General features: G+C 48.9%; 1 protein-coding gene across 2 annotated transcripts; it reads right to left on the reverse strand.

Moving 5' to 3' along the window:
• Positions 1-1,675: 1,675 nt before the first annotated feature.
• PLA2G2A (phospholipase A2 group IIA) lies at positions 1,676-6,791 on the reverse strand. Of its 2 annotated transcripts, none has more exons than XM_028513934.2 (5): positions 6,770-6,791; positions 5,147-5,198; positions 4,786-4,936; positions 4,441-4,547; positions 1,676-2,157 (listed from the first exon to the last, which is right to left on the reverse strand). In XM_028513934.2, the coding sequence occupies exons 2-5, from the start codon at positions 5,184-5,186 to the stop codon at positions 2,015-2,017; spliced, it is 441 nt and encodes a 146-aa protein (XP_028369735.1). In that variant the 5' UTR covers positions 5,187-5,198; positions 6,770-6,791; the 3' UTR covers positions 1,676-2,014. The 2 variants fall into 2 exon arrangements, with proteins under 2 accessions (XP_028369735.1, XP_035881313.1); XM_036025420.1 differs by lacking the exon at positions 6,770-6,791 and adding an exon at positions 5,988-6,063.
• Positions 6,792-21,982: the final 15,191 nt, after the last annotated feature.

Genomic DNA, 21,982 nt, shown 5'->3' on the forward strand with positions numbered 1-21,982 from the left:
CTGGCCAATGGCCATAGCCTGCCAGTCCCGGGACTACATTCTATTGTCTCCGGCACTTAGTGTCTGTCTAGGGAGAGGAATGTGCTTGCGATGCTCGTGCCCACCCTAGTGCTGCTCCCTGCAGGTAACCACGTCCATTAGCTTCTTGTGTGTTCTTCAAGGTTTCTCGTAACATCAGCGAATACCCTTCCCTACGGTAAATGGAGCGCACCGTTCATACTGCCCTTCACCTTGCTCCTGTCGCTTGCTGCCATGCTGCAGCCTTATTATCCTGCAATAGAGAAAGCTTCCCTCGTTAGACAGGTGCTTTCCATTTTGAGGTTGTATCACCATTTACTGAGCAAGCCTGCTTTACATGGACACTTGGGTTATTTCCTATTCAATTCAGAATAATGTAGCAATAAAAAAATCCTCGTGAATCACTGTGCATGGGCCCGTGCGTGTGTGTGCGCCTGTGTGTCTTTGTAGAGTAAATTTCTAGAAGAGGGGTCGCTGAGCCAGAGGATAAACACGTTTATAATTTTGGTAGATGGGCCGGTTGGCCCTCTGTGGGCGTTTTGCCCTTCCACTGGCTGCAGAGGAGCGAATTGCTTCCCCCACGCAGCCAGCCTTGCCCGCCGAGCGGGTTGTCACACTTCGGGATTTATACCTATTTTAATAACATAAAAATGATATCTCAGTGGAGTTTTCATTTGCATTTCTCTTGTTACGAGGGACCGTGCACATGCTCAGGGCTATCATTAGCAAACGAAGCATTTTTATGCAGAATTAGGAAAAGGTCCCCCTCTAGGAAGATGAATTAGAGAAAGGCGCCACCTGTGGGTCAGTGTGGATGATAGGGCCGTGCACGGGTTAAAGCCCAGCTCCCACTCGTGTCCCCAAGCACATATGTGTGGGGGTCCACACCCAGCAGCCCTGAGGGTGAAGATTGAAGTAACCGGTCCCAGCGGTTCCCTGGAGGACAGGAGGGGCAGCAGCGTCCAGGGGAAGGTAGGACCAGCTGCATAACTAATGGGTCCCAGAGCAAAACAAAAAGCGGGAGCCTATTTATTATGAATTTTGAGGTGACTGGGGCACAGCATTCAACTAGGTGTGGTGCCCTTTTGAGCATGGGCCCTGCAGGACTCTGCCCGGGTCACAGCCCAGGAAGCCTACCTCCCTAGGTGAGGGGACAGTGCCCCAGGATCTAGCTGGTGGCCAGCATTACATGAACCCACCTTCCCCAGGCTGGCCACACAGGAGAACATACCGGGTGGAAGATGTGACCTGGAGCACCCAAACCTCAAGACCAATGGTCCTGTTTTCCCCCAGGAGGCCAGCAGGAGCTGCTCTTGCCCAGGGAAGGAGCCGTGGGTGGCTGGGTTTCCCTTGCGCCTGACCCACAGCCTTCCATTTGGTATCTCTTTTAATTCTCCAGCGAGCCCAAGCATCCGGTACCAAAGCTGTCTCCATTGAGATGAGGGAAGACAGGCTCGGGGAGGGGGTGTTGGGGAATTGGACTCAGCCAGTCTGACTCCAGAGTCTGTATTTTTAACCCTCAACACTACATTGTCTTGTACCAGCCTGTACGTATTTGTTGAACCAGGTGAGTGAAATGAAATGAGAGCACTGATGGGAAAGGCCTTTATTGACAAATGGTGTGCCAGGTGCTTACACACACACACACACACACACACACACAGAGTCTGCTGATGAATTGCTTTATTCACAAGAGCCCCTGGGAGTGTAGCTGCCACTGCTCAGCAGGACTTGGAGAGCAGGGGCAATGGGGACATCTCCTGCCACCCTGAGGAAGAGGGGGACAAGGTGCCAGGAACGCCAGCCTCAGGGCTTCTCATTCTGGGTGGAAGTCTTCTATTTGGGGACCAAAGGGCTCTTGTCTTGTCTCCAGGATGGGGGAGAGGTGTTTCTGTCATCGCTTTGTTGCTGGGGGACTAGCTAGGGTGCGGAAGGGGTGGCAGGCAGAGGAGGGAACCCGGCCTCAGCGGCGGGGGCTTCCAGGGTGAGGCAGCCCTCAGCACTTGGGGGACTTCCCACTGCACTTCTTGTTGCTGTAGTATTGGTACTTCCTGCTGTAGCTTTTCCGGGCTTTCGCAAAACATGTGGCAGCTGCTTTATCGCACCGGCACAGTTGGCTCCTGCAGGAGTCCTGCTTTGCTGCAGTCACAAGAAAATAAACACCAGATGGGGGGTTGTTAATTTTGTAGCTCCTCGTGGGAACCCTGGGGGAAAAGACGCAGCCCCCATCCTCCAGAAGCTTCTGGTCTGAGACGAGCACCTATGCCCCAGATTTCTGACGGGTGGGAAGCTAGAGTTCCTGTCCTTGGGAAGCTAGCACCCAGTCTGATGGGGATGCAACAGCACCCAAGCCCTGGGAGACTCTTAAAGGCCTTCCTGACAGCCATTATGTCTTTCTTCTCGCCAACAGATGCGTCCAGGTGCAAAGCCCCAGCCTCTGGGGCCTAGGAAGGGTGGCGATTGGTATAAGCCAGGCACACTCATCCCTTTTTCCTTTCAATGATTGGTCTCTGGGTGGCACATGACCTTGTTCTGGCCAATGAGCCACCAGGGGAAGGCTCCTGGGGCTGTGGGAAGGATTGATTTATTCCCTCAAAAAGAGAGATGTCCGAGGGTAAGGCCAGGTGCTTGGAGTGGCACCCTGTGTCCTGGCGTCACACCGTGACACAGTGGAGCAGAAGGTGGGGAAAGGCTGGGGCCCTGATGTTGAGAAGCTGTCCCAGCCCCCACACTGCCCTCTCCCAGGCCTCTGTTTTGTTGGAGCCAGACTTCCCCATTATCCAGTCTGCTTTTAACTGGGCATCTTGTTGCTTGCACCCCGAAGCCTGCTAAAATACAGGACCCCATGGAGAAGTCATGATAGGGAGACCTAATTTCTTTTTTTTTTAAGTGTACGTTTTTTTTAAAGATTTTATTTATTTATTTTTAGAGAGAGAGAGGGAAGGGAGGGAGAGAGAGAGAGAGAGAGAGAGAGAGAGAAAGAGAGAAACATCAATGTGTGGTTGCTGGGGGCCGTGGCCTACAACCCAGGCATGACTGGGAATCGAACCTGCGATGTTTTGGTTTGCAGCCCACGCTCAATCCACTGAACTATGCCAGCCAGGGCTGGGAGACCTAATTTCTGATCTTAAAGAGCTCAGGATGTGGGGTGAGAGGTGATGCTTCCTCCAAAGCCCCTCTGTGGATCTGCAGTCTGAGGGCACTGGGCAAAACTTTTCAGGGACCACCCAGCTCTCTCCTCCCCTTCAAAGCCAAACTTGCTCCAGAACGTTGTCTATACTTACCGCCACCTCGGCTTCACTCTCTGCTCGCTCCCCGCCCACTGTAATCTCTCTTTGCCCTCACGCTCCATGGCAACAGCACCAACTGAGATCCTTAGTGGTCTTCCCGCCTCTAAGTCCCAGGAGCCTGTCAGCCCTTATTCCGGAGATCTGCTGCTGTTAAATTGGCTGCAGTTAACTCCGGCCCTTCTCTCTCAGCTCTCCTCCTCCCTCCCTGACTATCCCTTCCTCTGTCTTCTTTCTGGGCCTTTAAACACCAAGTAGGGGGATGTCTCCTGAATCTGGGGCCCCTGTCCAGACCCCTCCCTGGAGCCGCATGTTCCTATATTCAGTTGCCTGCTTCACATCCCCTGGGGCGTGCTGGAAGCCTCTTAAACAGACTCTTTGTGAACTCCCCTTCCCCTCACCCACCAGGACAGCCTCCTGTTCTGGCCACATAGACGTGTACCCATTCACCAGCTCCCTCCGCCCCTATGCAGCCAGCCAATCACCAAGCTCGGCTGACTCTGCCTGTATGTTAATGTCATTCTCCATCCCTTTCCATCAAGACTACCAGTAACATACTGTCCAATGGCAATGGTCTTCTCACTGCTCCCCGCCCCCTTCCATTGTTCTCTCCACCAATCCCATAGCCAGGATGAGTCCTCTCAAATGCAATCATGTCACTCCTTTGTTCAAGAGTGCTCTACTGCTCCAGGACAAAATCTAAATACAATATGACCTTGGGCTTGATCTAGCCCCTTCCCATTCCTTCAGCCTTATTTCTCACCACTCCCTCTCCTTCAGCCTCGTTCCCCCTGTGTCCTTTGGGCTCTAATGAGGCCTCCGGTAGGAATCCCCCCAGACGCCCTCTCCTCTGATGCCTGCACAGCCTTGAAGACTCAGCTTGGATGCCCTGCCTTCAGGAACCTTTCTGAACCTCAGCCTGGATTCAGGGCCGCACCCTTTCGCTTACTTCCTATTGGAGTCTCCCATTTTGTGTTTTCATTGTTTTGTCTTCCCACTCCCCTATGAGCTCCCTGAGGCAGGGCCACACTGTCCCTTTGTATCTCTATCTCTGGGGCCCAGCACAGTGCCCGGCACAGCGGACACTCGGTAAGAGAGACGGAGGAGATGGGGCGAGGCTGTAGGACTCTCTTACCGCAGATGATTCGGCCCTTCTGGTAAGAAAACTTGTAGCCCAGAAACTTGGTGCCACAGCCTCGTTTCTGCAGACGGTCGTAGCAGCAGTCATGTGTGGCACAGCACCTGTGACGGGGATATGTCGTTGGGCTGGCTCCCCACCGCTCCAGCTGAGCCTAGTGCCGAGGTCTCTCCCCCCTGACCCTGGACAGAGACCCACTGACTTTGCCATAGACTACAGCAGAGTTTCGAACACATGCTGGCTGCTTTCCCAGCGGGGACCTCCTGGGATTCTGTGATGATGGGCACCGGGCCTGCAGGAGCCACGAATGGGGGGAGGGAGCGGGGGCTGGCGTGGTCTCACCGATCCGTCGCATCCTTGGGGGATCCTTTGCCGCCCACGCCGCAGTGGCAACCATAGAAGGAATAACTGGACACAGCTTCCTTTCTTGTCGCCAAAAAGATCATTTTATGGAAATCCACCAGACTCCCGTGGGTCTGCATCTGCAGCAGGCCTGGAAGGAAACCACCTGGCTATGGGGCCTGGGGCCCTGCGCCCTCCTTCTTTGCCCCTTGCCGCTGCTACTCTCCCTCCCACCGTGGCCTCTCTCCCACCCACTGAGAAAGGAGGGCCTGCCCAAACGGGAAGGAAAGCGGGGGCTCTGGGTAAGCACCAAGCATCCTGGGCTGCCCCCTTGTGGCCAGAGGTCAGGTTTGGCTCTTACCAAAGGCCATGGTCAAGGCCAACAACAGAAGGGTCTTCATGTCCACAGTTCCCTGTGGGAGAAGTGCAGGCGAATTGGCCTAGACTGCTCTCCCAGGTGGTCTCAGCTTCTGCCCTGGCCCCCCGCTCTCTGGCTCGCACTCAGCAGCCCCGGAGGAAGGGATCTTCAAGGGAACATGCCGACGCGCCCCTAATCCAGGATGACTGCCTTTGTCACCTACAGAACACGCGAGAGATGGGCGCACGCAGGACCTCCTGACCCTTCCCAGCTCTGCTGAACGTTTCCATGCACACGCGGGCCTCAGACCCGATGAGAACCCCACGTGATACACAAGGTGGAGGACACTGAGGAGACCTCCATGGTACCCGTCAGGCCGAGACCTCCTGGAGGTTGCAACTCTGCCACCCCAACCAGCTGGGGGGTTCCCAAGGCCATAGGTCGTGTGCTCCCCCATTAGACGTGTCTTACTTGTTCCAGCTGATTCGAGGCTTGGGGACTCCATCCATGCAGTCCGGTCCCCAGGAATTTTCTCCAAAACTAAAGCCACACCCTCTCTTTGCAAGACTTTCCAGCGCCTTACACACATATCCCTACACATGCACAAGTGCATATATACTCACACACATGTGCACACATGTGCACTCTCTAGCTCACCCCCAGTGCAGACCTTTCATGCAATCTACTCCCACACCCACACAGCATGCTTGTGCACACACACCCAAAGCATGCACATGCATGTTTATGTTCATGCATGCCCCCACATGCATAAACACGTGCACACACATGCACAACACAGCAGGGGCTCATACTCCCAACAGGGCATGGGTTTCTGGGTGTTTACCTCTCAGAGGAAGCCAGGGTCGACAGCTCCAAGTAACTGTCCTGATTACTCTGAACTCCAGGTGCCCTTAAATAGCCGCCCCGTCGGGGAGGAGGGGAGTTGGTGGATATGCAGATGGGGCCGGGGGTGCGGCCAGCTGGTGGACTCAAAGTTTGGCATGCCCGCACCCCCAGGGCAATCCCCTTGTTTTTCTTCTTCATTAGCTTGCAGGGCAGAGCTGAGGATGGAAAAACCTTATGTACTGTTTGTTAGCTGATGCCAAAATTTTAGATTACTTTTTAATCTTTCCCCTGGGCCTCATTCCTGACTGAGTAAATTCCCAGAACTGACTCTGGGAGGGAGCGCTGGTCACCTCCCTGGGACCACGTTCACGGAGCAGAGGCTCCTGCCGCTGCAGGCTGGACACTCATCTGCACGGCCACGGGACCGTGGCTCCTCCCCTCGGCTCCGTGTGGCACCTGCGTATAGGAAGGGGGGCGTTTATTGTTATTCATTCATGCCACCGATCAGTCATTCACAGAAAGTACATACTCAGCCTCCACAAAGTGCCAGGATGCATGTGAGTCTGTAAAGGAGGAGGATGAGGACTCGTCCTGCCCCCGGGGACCCCAGCTGGGAAAGGGGTGCAATGCAGCGCCCCTTCCCACTGACTTGGGTCAACGTCTCCCCCTTCTTTTCTCGCTCCTCTTTCTTCTTCTCCTTCTCCTCCTCTTGCAGAAAAAGCCAGAAACTGCCATGGAGTTTGCCCTAAAGTACTGCCTCTGCCTTTGCCCAGTCCTTACCTGTTTGGAGATGGAACCGATTAACACTCCCTGCATCGATTGTTCTTTCTTCTTCAACCGTCAGGGACACAGTGGGTCCGGCTTTAACGTCTAAAGCAAATATTTTTTCCCTGCCCTCCAAAACACGCTAAGAGTTCAGTTTCCACAGCATTGAGTAAACACTCCCTCACACCTGTCCCCCAAAAAGTCAGTGCGACAGAGGCTATGGTGCCCATAAACATTCCATCCTGCTCCCCACCTTCCCCAGGCTCCCCTCCAGGTATGCAGGCCCAGGACACTGGTTCTGGTTAGAACACACGAGCCTTGGTGCAGAGGGTCGCTGCAGCCTGAACCAAGGGACAGAACCACGCGCGGCACCCTGGCCTTTCTCTGCCCCTCATGGTGGAACCAGAAGAGAGAAGCAGCTTGGGCCCCTGAGTCAGGGCAGGGAGAAAACCAGTCGTGGAGAGTCCCACAGACCCTCGGTGGACTCCGAGAGAAAGAAGTTTGTCGTTTTAAGCTCACTGATCACTGAGACTGCCAGGGACTGCCGCATAACCTGGTCTATGCCAGCAGCCTTCTAGGCAGCTTTCACCTCGGAGATACAATACACTTCAAAGGCTAGACCTGCGCTAGGTTGACGTGGGTCCCCTGCCAAATCCCTGTGTTGAAGTCCCACCTTCCAGTATCTCAGAATGTAAACGTATTTGAAAGTAGGGTCTTTGAGGCTGTAATTAGTGAAGATGAGGTCATTAAGGGGTGCCTAATCCAACGTTACCGGTGTCCTTATCGAAACGGAAAATTTGGACACAGACACACGCACGTGCATACACACACATACACACACACAGGAGGACACCACGTGAAGATGCCGGCAGGGATTGGGGTGATGTATCTGTAAGCCAAGAAAACGCAAGGACTGCCGGGAAGCCACTGAAGGTAGGGGAGAAAAACAGAACAGGATCCTGCCTCAGGTGGAACCCGCCACGCCGGCCCCCTTGATCTCAGACTTCCGGCCTGCAAGAACTCTGAAACGATACCTCCTGCCGTTTAAGCCGCTCGGTGTGTGGGATTTTGTACTTAGCACACAGCCCTAGCAAACTGATGTACCCTCCAGGGGGCTCCGCCAGTCTGGGATTTTCGCTCTCATAGCGGTTTGTTTTAGACCCAAGTCAAGACTCAGAGGTGATGGGCTCAGGACCGTGGCTTTTTGTTAAGCATCTCAGCTTTTGGAACATGTTATTTCTCCAGCAGGTAAGCTGGCTCCCGCACACACGTCCTGGTCCTGCTGGGCCCTGGTGTGGTGGCCTGGCCACACCACTCGAGGACTCTGTCAGCCTTCTCTCTCCCCACCTTCTCAGGATTTCCCCCAAGAATTCAAAGCCTACGATGGCCTCTTGTGTGCCCCCTTCACCCCAGCCCTAATGTAGGCACTGGAGTACGTCTGTGAACCAAACACACATCCCTGCTCATGGGTCTTCATGGTATTGGGGAGAGACAAAGAATAAACAAAAGACAATACATAAGTTATATAGTATGTTAGGTGGTGATAGTGCAAGGGGGAAAGAAGAATAGGGAGGGAGAAGGGCTCACAGGAGTGAGTAGCTGAGGGGTGGGCTGCAATTTTACGTAGGATGGACATTCCCAAATGCTACATGCTTTGAGCACAGTCAGTGCTCAGAAAAGTTTCCTTAAATTATTCATACTTATAAAGACTCAGCCTTTTGGCAGTGATTTTTTCTTTTTCTGTTTTTTTAAAGTCTCTATTTATTTATTTTTAGAGAGAGGGGAAGGGAGGAAGAAAGAGAGGGAGAGAAACATCAGTGTGTGTTTGCCTCTTGCACGCCCCCTACTGGGAACCTGGTGCGCAACTCAGGCATGTGCCCTGACTGGGAATCGAACCAGTTACCCTTTGCAGGCCAGTGTTCAATCCACTGAGCCACACCAGCCAGGGCTGGCAGTGGTTATTTTCAATGTCAGGATATGATTGAAATGTTTGCTGCTGCTTTCAGTTTCCTATTTGTGTGTGTGTGTATGAGGAAAACTTACTTAATACTCTTTTCTGGGGTGGGGGGGAGAAGTGTCTTATTTTGAAATATATTTGCATTTACAGAAAAGTTGCAACGGCATGGTTGCTGTAAGCCTGGGGAAGTCCCAGCTTCCCCAGACGGTAACATCCTACACAGAACCACGGTATGATGATGGAAACCAGGAAGTGAACATTGGTACCTAATCTGCTGAACACACTGGAATGCCAGCACTTCTCCTGCGGACACCTTTCTTCCAGTCCAGGACCCCACCCGGATTCCACCTCGCATGCAGTTTTCACGTCTCCTTGGTGTCCTCTAATCTGCGATCGCTCCGTACTCTTTCTTTGCTTTTCGTGACCTTGACACTTTTGAAGAACACTGCTCAGGGTTTTGGAGAATGTCCCTCAATGGGGTTTATCTGATGTCTCCTCGAGGCCGGACTGAGGGTATGCCTCTTTGGCAGGACTGTCACAGAAGGGACATTGCGCCTTTCTCAAGAAAATGTGTTATCGGTCCACGATATTGATGGGCATCACTCCTGTTGATGTTCACCTCGGTAAAGGTGGCGTCTGCCAGGCGTCACCACTGGAAAGTGACCGTTTTTCCTTTCATGATTAGTCAGTGTCTTGGGGAGAGTTACCTTGAAACCATCCAAGTATTCCATTTCTCCTCATCCTTCTACTCACTGATTTTTAGCATGAATCCATGTTCTTGCCTGCAACAACTGTGACGGGCACTTTTTAATTTCTCTCATCCCTTCGACATTAAGAATTTAAGTGTTGCCTTTCACAACGTTGCTATAATTGCTTATTGGTTCCAGGTTTTCCTTTGTTGCTGTTGGTTTGGGGGGGGGGGGTTACATAGACAACGATGCCATCTGTGAAAAAAGACAATTTTATTTCTTGTTTTCCAATCTGAACACTCGTGTTTCCTTTTCTCCTCCACTGCATCAGCTGGGACTCGCAGTGTGACGGCGAATGGGAGGGCTGAGAGGGGATGCCCTCGTGTTGTTCCTGATGCTGTCAGGAAAACATCTGCTTCTCTCACCGTTAAGTGTGATTTCAGTAGGATTTTTGTACATGTTCTTTATCAAGCTGGGGACATTCCCTTCTATTGCTCGCTGGCTGAGAGTTTTTGTCATGAATAAGTATTGAGTTTGCCAAATGCTTTTTCCGCGCCTATTGTTACTGTCATATGGTTTTTCTTCTTTAACCTGTTGGTGGGACAGAAGACATGAATTGCTTTTCAAATATTGAACCAACTTTGCTCGTATGGAATAAATCCCACTTGGTTGTATAATTTTTTAAACACATTGTTAGATGCAATTTGCTAACGCTTTCGAAGATTTTTGTACCTGTGTTCATGAGAGATATCAGTCTGTAGCTTTCCTTTCTTGTCATCTGCTCCTTGGTTTTGGCAGTGGGATCATGCTAGCCTCATAGAATGAGTTAGGCGGAATTCCCTCTGCTTCTATTTTCTGGAAGAGCTACAGATTGGTATAATGTTTCCTTATGTATTTGGTGGAATTTACTAATGAAATCATCTAGACCTGGTGATTTCTCTTTTGGGAAGTTATTCATCATTGGTTTAATTCCTTTAATGAACATTGACCTATTCCAATGATCCACGTCTTCTTGGGTGAGCTCACTGCGTGGATGGGAGCCACTGGCTCCGCGCTGCGGTGCAGGCGTGCCCCAGTGACGGGAGCAGCAATGACATCTTTATGGTTCGAGGAGCAGCTCCCCGCTGTGGCAGGAGCAGCAGCCCCCTTGGCAGGCCCGTTCTGTGACGTGCCTCCGGGGATGTTTTTTTTGGAAACTCACCCCGGTTCTCAGGACTCCCAGCGATTCTGCAGGATGCATCGCCCTTCTGTACGTATATTTATCCTAAATAGCTAGACTTCCCTCTCTGAGTGGTGCCCTAGGGGACGTTTGCTGGGGGCATTCTAGAGAAAGGAGGCTATAGGTACCAGGAAGGTTACAAGGGAAGTACACTGTTGGAGAAAGCGAGAAAAGGCACCTGGATGAACCTCTGAGAATGAGATGGAGGGGAGGAGGTCGGAAGGGGTCGGACTGCTGTGAGCCTTCTGGCCTTCTTGGCTCAACCTATGACACTGTGAGGCCATGCGGTAAAAAGTGAGATATTATTTTTAAAAATAAATTTATGTATTTTTTAAATATTATACAGCCATTTCTTTCTTTTTTTTTTTTTTAAAAAAAAGATGCTATTTATGTATTTTTAGAGAGGGAAGGGAGGGAGAAAAAGAGAGAGAGAGAGAAACATCGATGTGCTGTTGCTGGGGGCTGTGGCCTGCAACCCAGGCATGTGCCCTGACTGGGAATCGAACCTGTGACACTTTGGTTTGCAGGCCGCACTCAATCCACTGAGCTATGCCAGTCAGGGCTAAAAGTGAAGTATTATTGATCAGTCCTTATTTTCAATCAATTCAGTGAGAGAGAGAGAGAGAGAGAGAGAGAGGGAAGTGCAGTGGCAGGGTTAGGACAGGTGCGAAGAGAAATGCATTTGGGGGATGGTGTTAACACCAAAGATAATCAGAGGCTGGTGTTGTATGACCTTACGGAATTGGCCAAGAGCTCACTCGAGGGCTGAATACAGCAAGTCTTTCATTGCAGTGGGGGCTGGAAGGAACGACCCTCCGTGGACCATGCAGCTTTAGCGATTCCGTGTGCTGCTTCCGGGTTGGCTGCATCCCTCCAGTGCTCACCCCTCACTCCGGGATTTGATCCAGAGACACAAATAAACCCACCTTTTCATCTTTTCCAGAGAGCGTGCTTCGTTCTGTTTTCCACTGTAAAAAAAAACCCCTGGCACCCAGAATGGCGACCACACATTTGCTCCACCCTGGCCTGCCTGCTGCCCTCCTGTCATCACTCGCTCTGCAGTTATAAACGTGGGCTTCCCCTTCTTGCTCAAAGTGGGTGGGGCGCCCCCAAATTCCTCTTTCCACACATCTTATGTCAAAGGGCCTCTCCTAGGGATAAGCCACCTCCCTTCCATCCCCGGCGAACAAGCTACCCTACTGCTATTTTGTAAGCTGCCGCGTGTCTTTGGATATTAGTGTTTGTGTATGCAATCTGCCCACCCAACAAGGGGCTCTTTGAAGTTGAGGGGCTCTCCAAGCAGAGAGCCACATCTCTCCCTGCAGACTGAGGACCCCGCAGGACTGTGGGATGGTCTTTCTACCTGATGGGAAAGGTCCTGCATCTCACACATCTACATCACCCCGTGCCATGCTGCAAGAAGGTGTAAGAACGTGGTCCCTTGATTCCAACCACAGGGAGACTGCCAGGACCCCCACAGAGGAAAAACTTTGTTAGAATTAAGGGGATCAAGTTCAGTCCACTGTCTCCCACACCCCCAATGTCCCTCGGAGCTGAAAACTCCGAGGGGACTGGCTCCGGGCTGAGAAGGCGAGATGATTAGCTGCTGCGTGCCTCCTCCCCTCGGCACACAGCATGGGGCCTGCAGAAGGGGAGGGCTCCGCAAGGGTGTGTTGAGCGAATGAATGAGCGAATGAATGAGTAGTAAATATGTGGGGACAGGGGGCCCATCCCAGACACCAGGTAGCAGGGCAACGAGGTTAATTCAAGCCCCACCCCCCTTGGGAGGCTCTGAGATGACTGATAGCGAAGCTGTTTGTCTGGGGCATGCTTTGCTCATAACTGGAGAGAACTGTGGTCCGAAGCCTCTAGAGTCTCAGGACCTGCTACTGAGAAGGTCCAGGGAAGGTTCTGGGAAAAGCCTGCTCATGGCTTCTTGAAGAGTTTGTGTTGGTTGAAATCAAGTGTTCGGTTTGCTCACAGCGAGTTGGTGCTCTGGTAGGCGCTGGCTGCCTGTTTGGTCATTTCCTTGGCTGACTTTCTGAGCCTATTCAATTGCAGCAAAGTCTTCTTTGGCTACGGGATGGAGGCAGGAACTCCTCCAGCCCGATGTTTCAGAGGCCATCTGAGATCAGTGGAGACTGTGGTCAGAGGGACTGGGAGGAAGGCGCTCTATCTGTGCTCAGAGTCCCGGGCTACCCGGCCTTCCCAGGAGGGGCCCCTTGTCCCGGAACTGGCTTTGAGACCTGCCGCCAGGCAGCAGAAGGCTGGGAACCTGGTCTGAACACTACTTAATGGACCCATGGAGGGATGAGCTAGGGGCGGAGGGAGGTGCATTTGGAAACTTGAAACCCCTGCCCTGGAAAGGAAGAACAGGAAGGGATGTGCTTAGAATAAAAATAAGGAATGCAGTGTGGGAAGGACTTTTAATGAGGTTGGAGCTCAGTCATCACATTTACAGACCGGGGAAGCGCAGGCTCAGGGAATTCACGGCAGAGCTGGGACCCCACTCTCCTCGGCGCCTTCGCACCGGGCTGCGGTTGTCGGGGAACAGGAAGTTTATACAATCCATCACCTCCCTCTCACTGTGTCTGCCAGCTGGCTAAGGCTCTCAAGCCAGAAGCACGTCCTTACTAACTGCAAAGAAACCATTGTCTGGGCAACCCCAGCAGTGACCTTCACAGCCCCTAGGCTGTAATATGCACTTGACTTGTTCAAACACAACTATTTGGTTGCCCTCTTGGCTGCCATGGGGTGGTACCCACCCTTTGTTGACTCTCACTGAGACGCGTGGTTTCCGATCTCAGGCGTATTTCGTCGAGCAAGGAGTTCCGATGCCTTTGGAAACAGAACATGAATGTGATTCAGAGAGAAAGGGCGGTGCAAGCATAGATTTTAAAAGGATAGATTAAAAAACGAACACAAGAAGCACCGATTGGCACTGTCATGAAATTAGATATGTCTCCCCTCCTCTATGTAGACCACAGAGGACAGAAGGTGGCAAGTAGGACTTCTGGTCTTTGTCTGTTTGCATGCCTCGCTACTCCATGAGTCTGGACCCCAGACCAGCAGCATTGGGATCGTGAGGGAACTTGGCAGAAATGATAGGGGACTCAAAACTTGGAAAATTTTAGCTTAAGGTAAATAGCCATAAATCTAGCAAGTAATGTGTATGTTAAGCTTTTTTTTTTTCAGAAACTACAGATAAGGCCCATCATCTGGCGCCTGAGAAAAAAAGGTGGCTGACCTTCCGGGGTGCTGGCTAGGGATTACTGCCTGAAGACATCCGTACCAGGTGACTACCCCTCCCCCTTGGAATTTCAAGGCTCTTGCCCCCTCTTTTATCCTCCCCCAACCCACTTATAAAAGATCTGGCCAGGGAAGAAAGGGGAAGATGGTTTGTTAGGGTATGAACCCGCCATCTTCTCGGATCGCCGGCCATCTGAATAAAGCACCTACAAAAGATTCAATCACTGTCATTGCTTATTGGATTTGGTAGTGACAGGCAGCCCAAACGCCGGTGTCTTTTCCGGTTACAGAAATATTAAAAACAAAATCTCAAGACTCATCCCAGACGTGCAGATTACAAGCTGCACGTTAACGAGGTCCCAGGGCGACTCGCAGGCACAGGAAGGTGTGGAAAGCGCCGCTCTGGAGCAGGAATGCCAGTCAGACACAAAACAGGCTCCGAAGAAAGAGAGAGCATAAAACCTTTCCCGTGCTTGCATCGTAACCAAGACTGCATGCAATCACATAAAAGCATTTATTGCAACATCAGTCCTTTTTAAATTAATAGGCTTTGGGTTTGGGGGGGGCAGTTTTAGATTTACAGAAGAATTATACAGAATTCCCGTATATTTTCCTCCCGATCGGGACACACAGTTTCCCCTACTATAAACATCTTGCATTCGTGTGGTACTCTTGTTACAATGAAGGAATTCATGTTGGTACATTATTTTTAACTAAAGTCCATAGCTTACATTAAGATTGGTACTCTGTGCACGGGTTTTGACAAATGCATAATGTCTCGTATCTACCATCACCGCACCTTACAGACCAGTTTTCCACTGCCCTAAATTCTCCTGTGCTTCACCTGTTGGTTTGCTTTCCCATCCTGCACACTCCTGGCAACCAATGATGTTTTTACTGTCTCCATAGTATTACCTTTTCTAAAGTGACATGCTATTGGAATCGCGCAGTATGTAGACTTTTCAGATTTTTTTTCACTTAGTAATATGCATTTAAGGTTCCTCAGTGTCTTTTTGTGGCTTGATAGTTTATGTCTATTAAAAAAATCTTTTTTCATCCTTACTTGAAGATATGTTTTTTCATTGCTTTTAGAGAGAGAGGAAGGGAGAGAAACAAACATCAATGCAAGAGAGAAGCATTGATTGGTTGTCTTCTGTTTACCCATGGACTGGGGATTGAACCCATGACCTAGGTTATGTGCCATGACTGGGAATTGAACCTGCAACTTTCTGGTTACAGAATGACACTCCAGCCAACTGAGCCACACTGGCCAGGGCAATGGTTCATGTCTTTTTGTTGCTGAATATTATCTCACCATATGGATGTACTACAATTCATTTATCCATTTACCTATTGAAGAACACATTGGTTGCTTCCAGTTTCTGGTGCTTATGAAAAAAGCTGCTATAAACTTTCAAGTGTAGGGTTTTTTTGTACACATGACTTTCCAACTCAGGTGAGTTGAGGAAAGGAGTGCAATTGCTGGGTGGTATGGTAAGATGATGCTTAGTTTGGTAAGACGCTGCCAGACCATCTGCCAAGGTGGCTGCACCATTTTGCATTCCTGCTAGCAATGTATGAGGGTTCCGGTTGCTCCACATCTTTGTCAACGTTTGATGTTGTCGGTGTTTTGGATTTTAGCCATCCTAATAGGTGCATAATTGTTGCTTTCATTTGCACTTCCCTGATGACATATGATGTGGAGCATCTTCTCAACTGCTTTTTACCATCTATATATCTTCTTTGGTGAGGTGTCTGCTCAAATCTTTTGCCATGTTTTCTTATTATTGAAGTTTTTTTTTTTTTTTGTATATTTTGGATACAAGTCCTTTGCCAAATATGTGTTTGGCAAACACTTGTGGGTAGTCTGTGGCTTGTGTCTTTCACACAGCAGAAGTTTTAAATTATAATAAAGTCCAACTTAACAATTCTTCCCTGTTTCTACATTCAGCTGTTTCATGTGGGTAGCTTGAAATCGGCCCCGTGGGAGTACTTACACTTCAGAAGCTGACAAACTCTATAAATCAGAGCTTGTTTCTTTCTCACAAAAGTCAGTTATAAAACATTCGCCAGCACACCCCTGCTTCCTGTTAGCCTTCTACCGAATTACCCATTGGTCTGATTCTGGCGTTCCTAATGATTCTATTTTCATGCACCAGAGAAGTTGTTTTGAGTACAATGTTGGCATTTTATTTTTCTTTGATTTAATTACTCTTATTGTTCACATTTCTCCACTCACACAGGAGAGAGGGCTATCATCATTTTTTTATCTGGGTAGGAGTTCCTGAATAGTATAAGTTGGTATTTTTTTCTTAATTGTTACTGTATTGTTTATTTATAAATGACTTCAATATTAATGATTAAATAAAGTTCTGGTTATTGATGTAATTTTGTCACAAAATCATATGTAAAATTAATAATTGCAAATGATTTACTGAAATTGAATTAATAAGGAAGAAGAGCTTTATAATTTCAGTAAACTGATTTTTTGAAAATATCTAAAATCATTCAAAGTGTACATAATAATTATATTTTGTGAATTTTTTTGAATTTAAGGAATTAAATGCAATTTGACATGACAATAACCTCCTGTTTTGCTTTATTGCATGCTCAGTTAAGGTGCCTGTAATGTAGTAGGCACTTCATTATTTCAACATAAACGTATGTTGACTTTGACAAATGTATGTCAAAGTCAAGAGTAAAACACAAATGTTTGCTGTCCCACCTGGAATTCGATATTTTACTATAAGTCTTAGGCAATGGAATAATACAACAAAAATGAATAGGTCTGAAATTTAGGGGAAAAAAGGACAAAATTGTCTTTTAAAGACACCATGGAGCTGAGGACACATAGGGCCAGGAGGAGCCCAGATCTGTACAGACTGTTAAAGAGGAAGTCCAAACAGCCACTAAGGGCCTGCAAAACTGCTCGGCTGCGCTAATGGCCAGGGCATTAGAGCAAGTTGAAGTGACAACAATATACCATTTCATACTCATCACACCGGGAAACACTGACACACGTGACCTTTCCACGTGTTGGCTGTGGTCCCTCTAGGGGTGTAAACTGGCACAGCCACTACGGACAGCGTTTTGGAACAACTGGGAAAAAGGTGCGCGCCCCCAACCTGACCTATGGATGTTTCTACCCCAGGTGTTTAACCTGATAACCATGAGGACACAGAGAAACTGACACATCCTATATGACCACTGGCCTGGATTAAAAAATGTCAATGTCCTGAGAGATTAAAAAACAAACAAACATTGAGGAACCCTGTAGATTAAAGGAGACCAAGAGACAGACTGCAATGCCTGATTCATGTTTGGATTCTGGTTTGGAAAAACGAAGCAAACAAATTGGACATAGAAGACATTATTAGGACAATAGGGGAAAACTGACGTCAGGCATTTTTAGTGGAGACCGGTTGATAGCATTATTGTATTAATGTTCCATTCTTGTCATGATGGCATCAGGTTATGTAGGAGACTGTCCTGTCGGTGACAGGTGCTGAACTGTTCAAGACGAAGTGTCTGCAGCTCACTCCCAAACATGTGTGAGGGGTGAAGTGAACCAGTTGTAGCAAAATGCCAGCACCTGGTGAACTGGAGCGTTAATGGGTGTTAATGATGGGAATCTTACAACTTTTCTGTAGATTTTAAATTTTTCAAAATAAAATTCTGTGAAAAAATGTGAATGCCCCATGACCCAACATTGCTATCTTCAATATTGAGCTTGGAATAAATCAGGTCTATAGGGATCAGTATCAATAGAGTAGAAATGAAAATAGGAAATAATGTTATATATTGTTTATGGATACAAAGATGTAGCAGGGGTATGAACTCTGGGCTGGACACATCAATTTCAGGATCTGGTTTCCTGTGGGCAGAGAAGGAAGGATGATGGAAATAAGATGGGAGAGGGGACAATGAGGAATTTCAACCTAGTCCATAAGGCTTTAATTCTTTTTTTTTTTAAAGATTTATTTATTTATTTATTTTTAGGGAGGGAAGGAATGGGGGAGAGAGAGAGAGAGAGAGAGAGAGAGAGAGAGGGAGGGAGGGAGAGAGAGAGAGACATCAATGTGCGGTTGCTGGGGGTTATGGCCTGCAACCCAGGAATGTACCCTGGCTGGGAATCGAACCTGGGACACTTAGGCTTTAATTCTTTAAAAAAAGACTGAAACAAGATCAAAAGAAAATATAGAAAAAACAAATAGAAAGAAAATTTTTTAAAATTTTAAAGGGTATTTTATTGTTAATGCTACTACAGTTGTCCCAATTTTCCCCCCTTTTTCCCCCTCCTCCTGGTACCCTCTTCCCTCCAGCCATGTACCCCACCTTAGTTCATGTCCATGGGTCATGCATATAAGTTCTTTGGCTTCTCCATTTCCTATGCTATTCTTTTTTTTTTTTTTTAATTTTCCAAGTCTTCCTTTTTTTTTTTTTTTTAAGATTTTATTTATTTATTTTTAGGGAGGGAAGGAGGGGGGGGGGGAGAGAGAGAGAGAGAGGGGGAGGGAGAGAGGGAGAGAGAGAGAAAAATCAATGTGCAGTTGCTGGGGGTTATGGCCTGCAACCCAGGAATGTACCCTGGCTGGGAATCGAACCTGGGACACTTTGGTTCCCAGCCCGTCCTATGCTATTCTTAACCTCCCCCTATTTCATGCCTACCATTTATGCTTCTTAATCCCTGTATCTTTTTGCGATGGCGTTAGGTTATGTAGGAGACTGTCCTGTCCTGTCCTCATCCTCCTCCTACCCCTTCCCTGCTGATAACCCTCCATGTGATCTCCATTTCTGTGATTCTGTTTCTGTTCTGCTTGTTTGCTTAGTTTGTTTTTTAGATTCAGTTGCTGATAGTTGTGAGGTTGTTGTCATTTTCATGTTCATAGTTTTGATCTTTTTTTTTTCTTAAATAAGTCCCTTTAACATTGCATAGAATAAAGGCTTGGTGATGATGAACTCCTTTAACTTTACCTTGTCTGGGAAGCACTTTAACTGCCCTTCCATTCTAGATGGTAGCTTTGCTGGATAGAGTAGTCTAGATTGTTCATCTCAAGTAACCTCACTTTTCATCACTTTAAATACTTCTTTCCAGCCCCTTCTTGCCTGCAAAGTTTCTTTTGAGAAATCAGCTGACAGTCTTATAGGAACTCCTTTGTAGGTAACTCTGTGCTTTTCTCTTGCTGCTTTTAAGATTTTCTTTTTATCTTTAACCTTTGGCATTTTAATTATGATGTGTCTTGGTGTGGTCCTCTTTGGGTCCATCTTGTCTGGGATTCTCTGTGCTTCCTGGACTTATATGCCTATTTCCTCCACCAAATTAAGGAAGTCTTCTTTCATTATTTTTTTCCAATAAGTTTTTAACTTCTTGCTCCTCCTCTTCTCTGTCTGACAGCCCTATGATTTGGATGTTGGCACTTTTTGGAGATGTCCCAGAGTCTTCTCATATATATTCTCCTCATTTAAAAAATTCTTGTTTCTTATTTCTGTTCTGGTTGAATGTTTATTTCTTCCTTATGTTCTAAATCATTGATTTGAACCCTGGATTCTTCCCCTTCACTGTTGGTTCCCTGTGGATTTTTCTTTATTTCACTTAGTGTAAACTTCATTTCTTCCCTTATGTTTTTTCTCTACTCAATGAGTTCTCTGAGCATTCTGGTCACTAGTGTTTTGAACTCTGCATCTGATAGGTTGGCTATCTCTGTAGGTAGACACGCTTCACTTCCTCGTGCTACTACAAGAAGAATTACAACTAGCTTCAAAACAAAAAACACCCAGAACTCCCAGAAAATCAAACTGTATGGAAGCCTGACAACCAAGGAGTTAAGGAAGCCATATTCATCCAGACGAGTAGGAAGGGTAGAGTCGTGGAGTTGGGGCAGAGAGAATGCAGTGTGGCAGTGAGAGGCAGGAGCAGTGGCGGCAGAATGGACGGTCCCACATTCACGGGTTGTGGATAAAAATCAGGAGGGATACCTTGGGAGCAAGTGATCCCAGTGCCAGGCCAGAACACACAGCCCAGGGTTCCAGCACCGGGAAGACAAAGCCCCATAGCTTCAAAAAACCAGTGGGGGCCGGGACGGTGGAAGAAGCTGTGGGTTTCTCAGGACAATAGTTTGAAGGGCCCGCATGGATTTAGAATGTACACAAACCCACCCACTCTGGGAAGCACCGCCAGGGCACCAGCTGGAAGGGTGCCCGTTGCATTCAGGAAGTGGGTTAAGTGACTGGAAATGAGGCATGTGTTGGGCAAGCCTCCAGAAGCCAGGCAGCAGCACTGTCCCCTCTTTGAGCCGTCCCCCCACACAGAGCCACAGAACGGTGAAGTGGGTTGCCCTGCCCTGGTGAATACCTAAGACTCCGCCCCCTACAGCTTAATGAGTGCGCTGAGACAGGGAGTCATAGCAGCTCTACCTAATACATGGAGACAAACACAGGGAGGCTGCCAAATTGAGGAGACAAAGAAATATGGCCCAAATGAAAGGACAGAACAAAACTCCAGAAAAAGAACGAAACAAAAAAGTAAAAATTCTTAACAGTGGTCATCTAGGGTAGATACGGGGAAGTTTCCCTTTTAACTTTATACATGTTTGGTTTACTTTTTAATGATTTTTTTTCTTCTCTCTGGTTATGAAAAAAAAAAGACTTTCTGTATTGGGTCAAGGACTATGCCCGTCAAACTAGGGGTTGTAAATCTGAAAAAAAAAGTCTCTCTAAGCCCACACGTGTCTCTGGTTAGCTGTGTGACCTTGGCCGACTTCCGGGACCCCCTGTCTGAAGGGCTCTTTTCCCTGCAGTGTTCATGTCTGTATTAAATGGGTAACTCATATGTTGTGTTTAGCACAGTGCCTGGCACACAGGAAGCCCCCAGAAATGTTAACACCACCATCGTTATCGCTGCAGCTGCTGGTAATATTACCCCCAGCTGGCCTGGCTGGGCAGGGTGCCCCTCTCCACGCTGCTGTTCTGGGCTTGTCCCGCTCCCATTTCTGCGATGGTGGCATGCTCATTCCTGTGCTGTCTCCACCACTAAACTCCAAGCAAGGCACAACCCCTGCCTCATCTCTATACCTGGTGCGCCACACAGCAGGTACTCTGGGAATTATTTTTGCAAGAACAACACCACTGAATTTCTAACCACTGTTCCTTACTCTCAGAACTCACTTCCAGGAGTTCATCTGGTTCCTCAGTGGTTCCGGTTCCTCCCACTCTACCTGCCTTCCTCCCCACCTGTTTTCCTGGGCATCACACAGCCCGCACCTGGGGTGTGCGTTCATGCTCCTGCCTCCGCCAGGCAACCCACATAAGCAAGTTTCTGGGTCCTAAAGAAAGTACTACTCTCAGGGCCCAGGTGGAGGTGATTATTCCAGCTGGAGGGGATTAACAAAGGCCGCGTGAAGCCGATCAGGCTGTGACCTGGATAATTCAGGACTCAAGTCTAGCCCCCACTGGAATTTTTGGGCTGATGGCTAGGCCCCTTGGGCAGGAGTGCCAGCCCCATTCTCCAGGAGTTTGCTGGATTTCCTGCATTTGTGAAGGCTCAGTGGGGGGATGCCCGCCTGGGTGCAGGCAGAAGCTTCTCCTCGTCATATCCAGGCCTGTCTTCACTGCTCGCTCCCACTCACGGCTTTGAGATTCTGGAGCCCACGAGTCTGTTAGGGTCTGCCGCCCGAGGCCCCCAGTGTTGGGGCAGGAGGTGGGGAGCCAGCAGGGACAGGGGCTCCAGGCTCTGCCCCATGAGGTTGCTCCCGGGGACAGGCTGCAGGAGCGGGAGCTGAGGCCAGGCCAAAGAGGTCAGTTATGGGCATGGGGGCTGCACAGACTGTGGAGGACAAACCGACTGGAGCTGGAGAAATCGAAGAAGGTGGGTCCAGAGAGCAAAGAGGGGTGGGCAGGGCGCAGACGCTGTAAGAGGAGACTCCTGGGTCTACGGGCGTCCTTTACCCACAGGCTGTCAACCCTTGTGAGCTGTGTTTTTCCTAAGGAGGCAAGGCCACACCTGAAGGAAAGACGGAGGTTACCCAGAAGGTCAAAGCTGGGCAGGGTCACAATCAGTTAGAGTTGAGACTTGTGTTCATGTTAATCTGAGGTCTTGCTGGAATTCCTTTTTAACT

This window comes from Phyllostomus discolor, chromosome 5 (assembly GCF_004126475.2).
Source record: "Phyllostomus discolor isolate MPI-MPIP mPhyDis1 chromosome 5, mPhyDis1.pri.v3, whole genome shotgun sequence".
NCBI classification, from domain to species: Eukaryota; Metazoa; Chordata; class Mammalia; order Chiroptera; family Phyllostomidae; genus Phyllostomus; species Phyllostomus discolor.

What these genes read in the sequence shown, in the direction of transcription:
- PLA2G2A (XM_028513934.2), bottom strand. Translation starts at nt 5,186, where the DNA reads ATGAAGACCCTTCTGTTGTTGGCCTTGACCATGGCCTTTG. An exon ending in CCCAAGGATGCGACGGATCG is followed by an intron (nt 4,548 to 4,785) that starts GTGAGACCACGC and finishes TCCCCGTCACAG; the next exon opens with GTGCTGTGCCACACATGACT. An exon ending in GAAGGGCCGAATCATCTGCG is followed by an intron (nt 2,158 to 4,440) that starts GTAAGAGAGTCC and finishes TTGTGACTGCAG; the next exon opens with CAAAGCAGGACTCCTGCAGG.